The following is a 12,201-nucleotide window of genomic DNA, read 5'->3' as shown; positions in this document are numbered from 1 at the left end:
TATAATCATAATAATTACAAATATATGGAAATAGATCAACTAAGATCACTGATTTCAATGTAGAGAAATGTATATTATCAACAAAGACAAGAATGTTGTGTACTGGACATATGTCAGTGACATAATTTGCCACAATTTGTCTGAAAACAATTTGTGATCTCTCTGGTACATTCTTGCATTTGTATATTAATCACTCAAACTTAGTTTCAGAATGTGAAAAATGCATAATGTCAATGGCAGCTAATAGATTAGTAATATTTAAAGTTTGTTTTGTTAAAGTGGCAATAAGACCTAGGCTATTCATATTTAAATACAGATGAATATTTAGTCCGCAGTATATGAACCCAACCAATGTACAGTATTCATTAAAGCTTGTATTTTTATCCTAGAACATTTGCTGTTCATTCTCAGAAACATGTTTTTGATTACACACATATTGAAATATATTTATACAATATATGGTGATTACTTAAAGTAAAGAATAAGAATAGATAAGAATTAAAAAATTAAACATAAATACAGAAATATGGAATTTTGCAGTAATTATTATTATAATTGTTATTATTAACATTAATATAACTACATTAAACTGAAGGAAATTCTCTGTATTGTAACATCAAATTCAGCATACTGCTAATCTATTTCTGGTACTCGATGCACAATCACCACAGATTGTATGACATTGTTACACACTGTACTTCTTCATGAAGCATCAGTTACAAAGGATTGTAGCTTTTGCCTGGCCTCCTAATGTGTAGTGATGTATTTAGTTTCTATAATCTAGTTGTCGTAATTTTTTTAACAATAGAAGGTAACCAGCACTTGTTAATTTGATCAAGGCTGAAGTTTGGAGAGGATAAAGTAAACAATGCAAACTGCAGACACCATCAGTTTCCTATGGGCAGTGAAGTGTAGTTTGTTCCATTTACACTTCACAACAACATCTGATGGGCTTTGTCAGTGCTGCACAGAGTAATTAAACCTGAAATCAATAGCAGGCATTTGTCATGTTTACAGCCGCTCTTTCTGCTGGGTTAAACTCATCAGTTTAGTGCCGTTCTGTTTTACTGCAGAGACACGCTCCATTATTTCTTCAGGTACAGTTGAGATATTCAGTTACATGTCCAATAGTTGGAATACGACAGTAAGATGAAAAGGGGCAGGCAGAACGGACAGTTACTTATTGTAATTTATTCACTGGCTTGTGATTTGCATTGTCTGTCCAGGTCCTTTTTTTTGGTACCAGATAACACACACAACTAGAGCAACTCGCTGTTTAGTGGCATCTGATTTTAAGAAGCAAGACAAGCTTGATTACAATCAGCTATACCTTATATAGATAAACCTGCACATCAACAGTCAGTGAAACAGTTGTATAGGCAAACTGCACCTGTCTGTATACCCAGAAATGTAGGTGTGGACTAGGATTCCTGCTATGCCTGATGTCTGTAGCATTGCACTCTACTGCAAATTGCAATATCTGTTTTAAAAGCCTGAATCTGCAGGGATGTAACAGTGTACAAAATGTTGCAGACCATCAATGGATGTGTTTGCACACTATCACTGCTGAGTGCAGCTCTTCATTTTCACTGACAGACATGATGCTTCCAACTGTAATCTGAGCAAGACCATATTGCTCAATAAAACTTGTTCTTCTTAATAGGCAGCACTGGATAAAGGCCTACAAGAAAATGCGGAGCTAGCCCAGGAGTACAGAGTTTTGCAGAAAGCATTGCTGGTTGCTAAAGGCCAGGCTGTGAGTGTATATGAGGAAAAGAATCGAATGGAAGCATCGTTTCAGGATCACAAACAGGTATGATTTTATATTTCAAGCCAATCAATGTTAATATCACAAGAGCTTCCAACAAATCTCTTTTTAAATCATGTAAAATGAAAGTTGAATGTTTTACAGACTTTAAGAATAGCATACAAAGTAAAGGAGTGACATCGGCATGAATTATTATGTTGTAGTATTACCTGGAAAATTATCTATTATGTTTTTACAGTGTTGCCATATATACAAATGTGTAGTGCAGGTCCCAAATAATGAAAAACAAATTTACAAATGTATCAGAATTGAGAAGTTCTTGGGTGTTATTTAAGTGTTCAACATACTTTTAATTTACTTATTTTTTTCTTATCTACTTAAAATATTTGCTCTTCTGTCTGAGTCAAAGACATTAATGTTATTATTTATTTATTTATTTATTAGCAAACGCCCTTATCCAGGATGACTTACAAAATATAAGCGCAATACAAAGTGCAAAAATGCAGTGCAGTTCAAGGCATAAACATTACAAATTCCAATTTACATATTACAGTGCAATTCAAAGCATAATACATTTTACAAATTCCAATTTACACAAGTGTATACAATATATGAAGTCTTACATCCTGGATTGTAAAAGCTGAGTGCAGACAAGATGTTAGGTCACAGTCAAGGGCCAAGGGGAAGGGAGCATAGGGGAAATCAAAATAACAATATGAGTACTAGTAATGCAAGGCAAGTAGTATGATAAAACGTTGTAAAGTGCAATCTTACAGGAGAGTAAAGGACTAAATTACAAGTAGAGTCTGAAAAGATTTGTCTTGAGTAATTGCCAGAAGGAGGACAGGGACTCTGCTGATTTGACTTCAGTGTGAATGGTCGGTCCACCATTTAAGGGCCAGGGATGAGAAGGAGCAGCTCTGGAGGAAGGAGAGTGGAGAGGAGGCAGAGTTAGTCTTCTGGCACTGGAAGATCGCAGCGGTCTGGAGTGAATGTATGTAGAGATGAGGGTCTGCAGGTAACTATGTAGTCTGTTTGACACAGTGGTAGGTGAGGGTCAGTATCTGAACTGAATGCGTGCCCGTATCGGGAGCCAGTAAAGGGAGTGGAGCAGTGGAGTAGCGTGTGTGAATCGTGGCAGAGAGAATACCGGATGAGCCACAGAGTTCTGGATGAGCTGGAGCGGCGGGTAGTAGTTGCAGGCAGGCCAGCCAGGAAGGAGTTGCAGTAGTCCAGGCAGGAGAGGACCAGTGACCAGAGTTGAGTAGTTGGTGAGCAAGGGTCGGATTCGATGTATGTTGCTCAGGAAGAATCTGCAGGTGCGTGTCAGCGTGGTGATGTGCTGATTGTAGGAGAGCGCAGGATCGAGGGTGACTCCTAGGTTCTTAGCGGAAGAAGAGGGAGAGAGTGTCGTAGATTCCAAGGGGATTGAGATGGAGAGGTCAGCAGAAGGTGAGGAAGAGGGGGGAAAAAAGAGGAGATGAGATTGGAGAGGTTGAGCTTGAGGTGGTGTGAGTGCATCCAGGCGGAGATAGCAGACAAACAGGAAGAAATGTGAGAGGGGATGAGGGTGTCAGAAGAGGGAAAAGACAGGAAGATCTGGGCATCATCTGTGTAAAAATGGTAAGAGAAACCATAGGATGCGATGAGGGGGCCCAGGGAGCGAGTGTAGAGAGAGAACAGGAGGGGGCCCAGGACGGAGCCTTGGGGTACGCCTGTAAGGAAAGGTTGGAGGGTGGATTAGGAACCTTGCCATGTCACTTGATAGGTCCGGTCGCTGAGGTAGGAGGAGAACCCGGTGAGAGCAGTTCCAGAGATTCCAAGGTCAGCGAAGGAGGAGAGGAGGATGAGGACTGAGGAGAGGGAGGCGCCCGAGCACAGCTGAGGGAGTCAGTGACTGCCAGGAGAGCCGTATCAGTGGAGTGAGCTGTACGGAAGCCGGATTGCAGAGGATCCAGGAGTGAGCGATGGGAAATAAATGCAGAGAGCTGATGGTGAACAGCACGCTCAAGGGTCTTCGAGAGGAAGGGGATTAGGGAGACAGGGCGGTAGTTCTGAGGAGAGGTGGGGTCAAGGGTAGGTTTCTTGAGGAGTGGGATGACAGCAGTTTGTTTAAATGCAGATGGGAAACAGTGAGGAGTTGAGGAGGGAGGAGATGAATTGGAGTAGGAGCAGTCGCTTGGAGGAGGCCAGTGGGGAGAGGGTCCAGGGCACACGTTGTAGGTTTGTGACTTAGGAGGAGAGAGGTGAGAATGAAGAAAAGGAAGGTTGGTTGGTGGGAGACTTCGGCATGATGGGAGTGGAGACGGGACTGTTGAAGAGCTTGCGGATGTCTGTGATCTTGGAGGAGAAGAAGGAGGCAAAATCATCTACAGTGAGAGACCAAGGAGGAGGAGGGGGAGTGGGGGCAAAGAGGGAGGAGTGGGACAGGACAAACAGCAAGGATAGGGCAGCTGGGGTGGTTGAGTTCTCAGGGGAGATCCATGTCTCTGTGAGAGCGAGGAAATCCAGAGAGTGGTGGGAGGCGAAGACGGAGATGAAGTCGGCCTTGTTGGAAGCTGAGTGGCAGTTCCACAGACCTCCAGAGAGGGGCATAGAGGGAAGGGAGGAGGAGGGGAGAGGCAGGGAGATGAGGTTAGAGGGATTAGGGAGGCAATGGCAAAGGAGAGATTGTCATGGCTGCCTGCTGTTGCTGTGCGGCGTCTCCTCGCAGTCTTCTCCTCGCTGGAGTCCCACAGCTAGAGTCCCTGCCCGTGTAAGTGTGGCCCTTCGGAAGGGGGGCACTGAGGCTGCTGGCGCTGACTGCTGGCGCGGAGGACTGGGGGAGCTGTTAAATAGCTGACCTATAACTAATTAGCAGAGAGCACACCTGAATTGCATTGGATTACACTGCTCTGTCCAGATCCCACAAGTCGCGCCCTAGTACAGCGTTGGCCAAACTAAGTGCTTTGAATGTCTGAAATGCTAAACTCTGCGTAATTGCCTGTTCTGATTGCAGAAAAGCCGAAGCTAAGCGCACAACAACACTGTACAATCTCTCTCTACAATAGTATATGCAATGCAGCTGTTTCTGATTACAGAAACTGCATCAATATATAGTTCAAACTGCACTAAGTAAGACAGTAACTAACAAACAGTAGCAGCCCTTATGAGCATAGGTGCAGTATAAATGCAATTAAATAACGTAAACAAAGTAAACAGCCAGTACTTGGCAGCGCTCAGTTGTAACGTCCGCGGGTCCGTGTCCACCTGCTGGGGAGAACGAGTCAACAACACAAGTTCAAAACAAGGAGAGCAGGCACTCAATTTAAATGAGACATTTAAAACACTGCTCTGAGACAAATGTTAGCCTGTATATACAAATCAACATGCAGCCTTTCAACATTGTCTCTCTGGCCTTCTATTTATGGTATTGCCCCCCGTGAGGTCTATCTGTGCCTGCATATAAATTAAGTTAAAGGTCTAATATATAGCTTTTTCTGAAATAAAAGTGCTTTTAAGTTCCATTATATTTGAACATAATAGTTTTTGTGAAATTCTTGACAGAGATATTCATATTTCAAAATACAGGGACATTTTCCATATACTAATGTCTATGGTACCATGTACCATGTATCTTAGTGTATGTACCACACTTTAAGAAACACGTATTTGCTGAAATTAGTCCAGATACGAAAATAGTTCACCAGTGTTGTGTCAGTACTTGCAAACAAAAAACAGTTAGTTGTTTATTTAATTTCTGTCAGATGAACAAAACGTCATATTGGAAAAAATATGTGTGGATGAGATCCAGCAAACAGGCATTTTTATAAACAAAATGCAGCAATGGGTATAACAAAATGAACACAAAGTATCCTCCTCACAGAGGAGTCTTCGAGCTCTTGTGGGGGAGTTCAAAAATAATAAATGAACAAAAATATCTAACAAAAGAAAGGCAAATGAAAGTAAACAGGTGCAGAGTTTTAAGACGTTTCAGTGGCACTCCAAAGCTGTCTGGTTTGTAGTGTGTTCTGCTGTCTCGCTGTCTCTCTGTCTCTGTCTGTCTGTCTGTCTGTCTGTCACTCTCTCCAAAAGAACAGAACAGCAGGGTTCAATAAGGTGAGGCACAGCTGTGGAGAAAGCGCTGATTGCAACCGGCCGCGGCGCTACAGCTGCATTTCATTAAGTGTTGCGCACCAAAGTGACAGGCGGCTGTCAGCGCTGATGGGAAGCAACCCGCCCCACCAACAGCTGTGCCATGACAAGGCTGACCTGACAGGCTGACCTGTCACTACTGTATGAACCCTACTGCTGCCATCTATTGCACTTTATGGGAAACACTTTCTGCAATCATAAGTTTCCTGCTGTAGAATCTGTTTTGTTACGAGTTATTTTCTCTATATCTCTAGGGTTGTTCTACTCATAAACAAAATAATGTATGTAGTATATTAAGATGTAACTCTGGGTATGTTTCTTTATGTAATTAGACATGACTATGACATTTGACCTTTAAATAACTCAATTTACAGGTTCAAATAACTTGTTTAATGTGTTGTATGTCAGTGGTTCCCAAACTTTCTGGGTGGTGCCCCCCAAAAACATTTAGGTCACAGCTCGTGGGTTCAATTCACCAGCACCGAAATCAATGCAATTAGGGCGTTATATTTAAGTATCAACAAGTGAGGAATGTTATGCATCTTGTTTATGCAATTAACACATTATTGACGTCTTACCTTCTTTTAAGTGAATCTATCTATTGGTTTGTAAAAGTTCACAGGTTTGACCTGTGAGGATCCCCTGAAGGCACAGTCTGTAAAGTGCACCGCACGGCACGGGTCAGGAGTTTATTCAGTCTGTGCGATTTGTTTTGTTTTAGACTATAAACATGTTGTATGTTGTTATTTTGGTATTATATTAAGTTTTTCAATGTTAAAATCACAGAACCAGTTAGGATGCACAGGAAGTATTTTTGTAATGTACATGGATGTATATTAAGATAGGATAGCTTATTACTGCAAATACAAACTATCAATGACGTTTTTGGTTACACTATTTCTGTGCTGCCGTTTTGCTTATTATGCTTTCATAAAAATATGTAATTATGAAATCGTATTTATTATAATTGTGATTAAAATTCGTATTTTCTACTCGCATGTCAAGTATAATTGTATTACAGTTGCACACATTTAAAAAATAAAATCTTACCTTTTTTTTAATTATTATAATTTTAAGTTTAGTCCTTGGAAGCAGACATTGTCCGTGGTCGGCACATCTTTTGCATTTTGTATTGCACTTTAATATTTGCTCTATTTTCTTTCTTTGGAAGTTATCAATTACCTGTACTTCCACAAGTTAAATCCCTGCTCACACACAGTGTTGCCACAGTGGCCCCAGTGCAGAGCTGCGTGTTACTGGCTGGGACATCGCTGACTATATAGCAGCTCCATTCTGCGGCTTGTTGTACAATGGCGCCGAATCAGCCACTTTGGCTAGAGACCGTAAATAAAAATAATGTTGCAAAAATACTACACGCGGGCCCGTTCAGATTCCCTTACACTTGTACACTTCAACTTAATGTAAATTAAGTATAAGTAATCCGTAATCTCTTACTCTTTTTAAAAAGTATCGGTAATCAGAGTACTTGTCTGACAGGAGGAACATAACGGGAATACAAGTATCAAAATTATGTAATCTGATTACGTAACGCTACGTAATATTTACGTTACGTACGTTACGTAAATATTAAAGTGCAATACATTGCTACTTGTATTCCGTTACTCCCCAACCCTGATAGGATATATATATATATATATATATATATATATATATATATTAAGGATGAGAAGGAAGAGTCGAAAATTCAGCTATTCGTTAAACATGGCCACTATCGACAAGTGAATCTAACATTTGATCATTGAAATAATAATAATAATAAAATAGATTTTATTTTAAAGCCTGTACGGTTGATTGGCTCTCTATGCAGCTGGAATGAAGATTGACGGGAGGGTGGGATTTGTTATTTCTCGTCTGTGATTGGCTGACAGTGACAGATCTGCGCAACTCCACCAATGGGATCGGTGGAATTGTGCAGATCTGCTCAAATCTGCAGCGCTACAAGAGCGCCAATGGCTTCCACTCAGAGAATTTCTGCGACAAAGTAAATTAAAACTCTGTTAAGTGTATAATATGTGCAGTGCAATTAATATACCACAAATCTACAGCTTGTTTCCCACCACTCAATGACATTTTGGAGCTGCAAGATATTCTTATGTATTTATTTTACCGTAATTATCACCTCTGAAACTACCAATTAGCGGCTTTCACAGATGCTGCTCCCTGACAATCCTCTGTTCTGATTGGCCAGGACTGGATATGGAAGAATCCAATAACCGAGACCCAGTTTCCAGTGAGTCGGACAGTACAGTTTGTTTAATGTGTGTAAGTGTAGAAAAAGTTGTTTCACAGAGATAGGTAGATGCAAAAGATATCAGTTTATCCAATGCGATTTCAGCGGGGCGGCAATCAACAGTTGTCAGATGCCCTCTGGGATTTCTTGTGTCTCGTCTTGACTTTTTACCCGTTCAGCTCTTTCTCCGCGCCCCCTTATAAAGGGTCTTGCGTCCCCTAGGGGGGCGCGCCCCACAGTTTGGGAACCTCTGTTGTATGTGACTGTATTGTGATATTTATAACTTCCCTCCCCCACATTTTTCAAGCAAGAAGAATGCAGTACAATGGTATTCAATTAGATTTCTGACACTAAATTGTAAACTGGTACTTATTTACCACAATTTCACATCTATAAGTTCCTTTAACTACAAAAGTTAATTAGCAAAGTCATAACTTACATGTAGCAACAGCAACTAATAATAATAATAATATCAGTAATGATATACAATATTAATAAATAACATAAAACTGAGAAGTGAGAAGCATAAAAATGTATGTCATAAATGAGTCCATTAAAGAGCACCTGGGAAACATAACATAGGGTGTACATATAGTTTACATATAGTTTAAAAACATGTTGAGGTGGACAGTCCAATTAAACCTTCATGACACAAAGCCAGTAGGGATCTGTATTTGATTAATCTGGAATTGTCTTGATTATCTAGGTAGTGCTGTAGAGTATTGTGGTATTTTCTTGGTATAAGTGCAGTATGGTAGTCATTTGATTGCATATTGAAATTGACTAAAGGGTCATTGATCTAATGCAGTACATGTAGGACTATGATAATGTTGCATAAAATTTAGAGTCAGCTTTATGTAGCAGGGAAATGACCTCAGATGATAGTTTCTCTCCAGTGTATAACAGCATAAACATATACTCTCGCTCCCTCTCTGTTAATTTTAAAAACACTTCAGATGGTCATGTAAGCTCTGTCAGATTTAGTGATTCTAAAAGTAGATCTGCAATTTGTATTTTCCTGTGAGACGACAGCATATTGTGAAATATATTTTTATTTTTACTGTATATTTACAGTGCCTTGCAAAAGTATTCAGACCCTTCCTATGGTGTCCTAGTTTGTGAACTTTACTAATTCAAGAAAATACTGAAATATATCTACAGTTGTCATTTTCATAAGTAGTAAAATGTCACAATGCTGTTACAATATCTGCAAACAGATAAAATGTAAAAGGTGGCAGTTAAAACAATGTAGTCTTATGGTACTTATAGCAAATGTTTTTCTTCACCACAACCAAGTGAATCTTAATATCAGATTCAATTTTATAAATAACAGACTTCAATGTATATTTCACACTTCAATCTAAAAATATGCAACAAACTCCCCAGCAATGTGGTTGAAGCTGAAAACTTGGTAACATTTAAAAATAGACTGGATAGGATCCTTGGATCACTTAGTTATTAATGGACACCAGACAAGCACGATGGGTGGATTGGCCTCCTCTCATTTGTAAACTTTCTTATGTTCTATATTGAGTTTCATTGTATACATACCAAATTTCAATATACAGTGAGGGAAAAAAGTATTTGATCCCCTGCTGATTTTGTACGTTTGCCCACTGACAAAGAAATGATCAGTCTATAATTTTAATGGTAGGTGTATTTTAACAGTGAGAGACAGAATAACAACAGAAAAATTGATTTGCATGTTAATGAGGGAAATAAGTATTTGATCCCCTATCAATCAGCAAGATTTCTGGCTCCCAGGTGTCTTTTATACAGGTAACGAGCTGAGATTAGGAGCACTCTCTTAAAGGGAGGTTTCAATGATCATGAGAACGGTGAGGAATCAGCCCAGAACTACACGGGAGGATCTTGTTAATGATCTCAAGGCAGCTGGGACCATAGTCACCATGAAAACAATTGGTAACACACTACGCCGTGAAGGACTGAAATCCTGCAGCGCCCGCAAGGTCCCCCTGCTCAAGAAAGCACATGTACAGGCCCGTCTGAAGTTTGCCAATGAACATCTGAATAATTCAAAGGAGAACTGGGTGAAAGTGTTGTGGTCAGATGAGACCAAAATCAAGCTCTTTGGCATCAACTCAACTCGCCGTGTTTGGAGGAGGAGGAATGACCCCAAGAACACCATCCCCACCGTCAAACATGGAGGTGGAAACATTATGCTTTGGGGGTGATTTCTGCTAAGGGGACAGGACAACTGCACCGCATCAAAGGGACGATGGACGGGGCCATGTACCGTCAAATCTTGGGTGAGAACCTCCTTCCCTCAGCCAGGGCATTGAAAATGGGTCGTGGATGGGTATTCCAGCATGACAATGACCCAAAACACACAGCCAAGGCAACAAAGGAGTGGCTCAAGAAGAAGCACATTAAGGTCCTGGAGTGGCCTAGCCAGTCTCCAGACCTTAATCCCATAGAAAATCTGTGGAGGGGGCTGAAGGTTCGAGTTGCCAAACGTCAGCCTCGAAACCTTAATGACTTGGAGAGGATCTGCAAAGAGGAGTGGGACAAAATCCCTCCTGAGATGTGTGCAAACCTGGTGGCCAACTACAAGAAACGTGTGACCTCTGTGATTGCCAACAAGGGTTTTTCCACCAAGTACTAAGTCGAAGGGGTCAAATACTTATTTCCCTCATTAACATGCAAATCAATTTATAACTTTTTTGAAATGCGTTTTTCTGGATTTTTTTGTTGTTATTCTGTCTCTCACTGTTAAAATACACCTACCATTAAAATTATAGACTGATCATTTCTTTGTCAGTGGGCAAACGTACAAAATCAGCAGGGGATCAAATACATTTTTCCCTCACTGTATACACAGTAGAGATCTGATTGTCCAACCTAATCAGGGCCGATAAGTGGTCGGATTACCTACGGAAATGGGTGTGGGGGCCAGCAAACAAAATGGAAATTAAAAAGTGCAGTATATGTATGAAATCAGGTTTATTAATAATTATTTTACAGTACACCTAACATCATAGAGTACAGAACTGGTATTTGAAGAAATACATTGCAATTCATTAAATATTTAAAATATGTTGCAGTGTATATACTATGTTATATACTTCAGCATGACAGAGACAATGTATTCAAAACACATTTAGCAGTTGTATATTGAATAGATACTGTTTAATATATGTAAACTATATTAGGAGAAATGTACTGTAACACTGCTGTGCACTCAGCAGGTTCTAGCAAGCAGACTCAGTAGAATTTACTCTTTTGCTCTTTTTATTTGAAATCTGTGTAGTTACAGAAAGACCATCTCCAGCTTCAGTGCCTTTAAGACAAAAGTAAGCAACAGCAGACGGGACAGAATGATTCCCCCACTAACAGCAACTGGAATCTGTACCGTTCTCTCAAGCTGAATCTATTCTACTAACTCTGAACACATATCAGAGTATATAAATATAGTTTAATTAACTTTTTTTGTACTAAATGAATCAACAAATGACATTGGACCAGTTTATTAGTGTTTTTTGTAAGTGTTTGTTTTCTCTCATGTGAATTGGCAGGGCACGTGCAGGTTGGCAGGAAAAGCTTGTGGAAGGTGCCCAAAAAAACAGTCCAAGTATTTTACTGTGAATGTTACATTTCATAATATATTCAAGGACATTCTCATTAGATCAATGGCTACTTTTCTAATGGAACCACCAATTCTGAATGAAATATGTATAAGCTCATTCAACAGCCTTACTTAAAGCTGCGCTGAAAGTCACATGGGAAAATGCAGGCTTTCACAGTCCAGAGATGGCAAGTGTTACATTATTTTTTGTTTGCGGTATTTTCCTTATCATACTGATGTTGTGGATAACCCCAAACCTTGAAAACGCAAACACTGTTGAACCCATCTTACCTTATACATGCAAAATGCCCTAGCAAAATCTCCTAGGTGTTCAGCTCCTTCCTGTAGGTTTTTGTTGCTCCAGTGATGAAGGAAATAAAATGCTGTCACACTACAGGCATATAAAAACACATATACATGCCCACTGACACACCTATGCACACTCTCTGTACAGTTCCCTGC

The 12,201-nt window shown here is 40.1% G+C and overlaps 1 protein-coding gene across 1 annotated transcript in view; it reads left to right on the top strand.

Annotated features, from left to right (window-relative positions):
- The window catches only part of ccdc178 (coiled-coil domain containing 178), a 119,474-nt gene that overhangs the window by 71,523 nt on the left and 35,750 nt on the right, over window positions 1-12,201 (top strand). The window contains exon 19 of the mRNA XM_066689666.1: window positions 1,664-1,813. Coding sequence (XP_066545763.1) covers window positions 1,664-1,813 — 150 coding nt within the window. The remainder of the gene's footprint in view (window positions 1-1,663; window positions 1,814-12,201) is intronic.

The sequence above is a fragment of the Amia ocellicauda genome, chromosome 2 (genome assembly GCF_036373705.1).
Source record: "Amia ocellicauda isolate fAmiCal2 chromosome 2, fAmiCal2.hap1, whole genome shotgun sequence".
In the NCBI taxonomy this organism is placed as follows: domain Eukaryota; kingdom Metazoa; phylum Chordata; class Actinopteri; order Amiiformes; family Amiidae; genus Amia; species Amia ocellicauda.
Note: the sequence above shows the minus strand (reverse complement) of the source record. Positions and strands in the feature narration are given on the sequence as shown.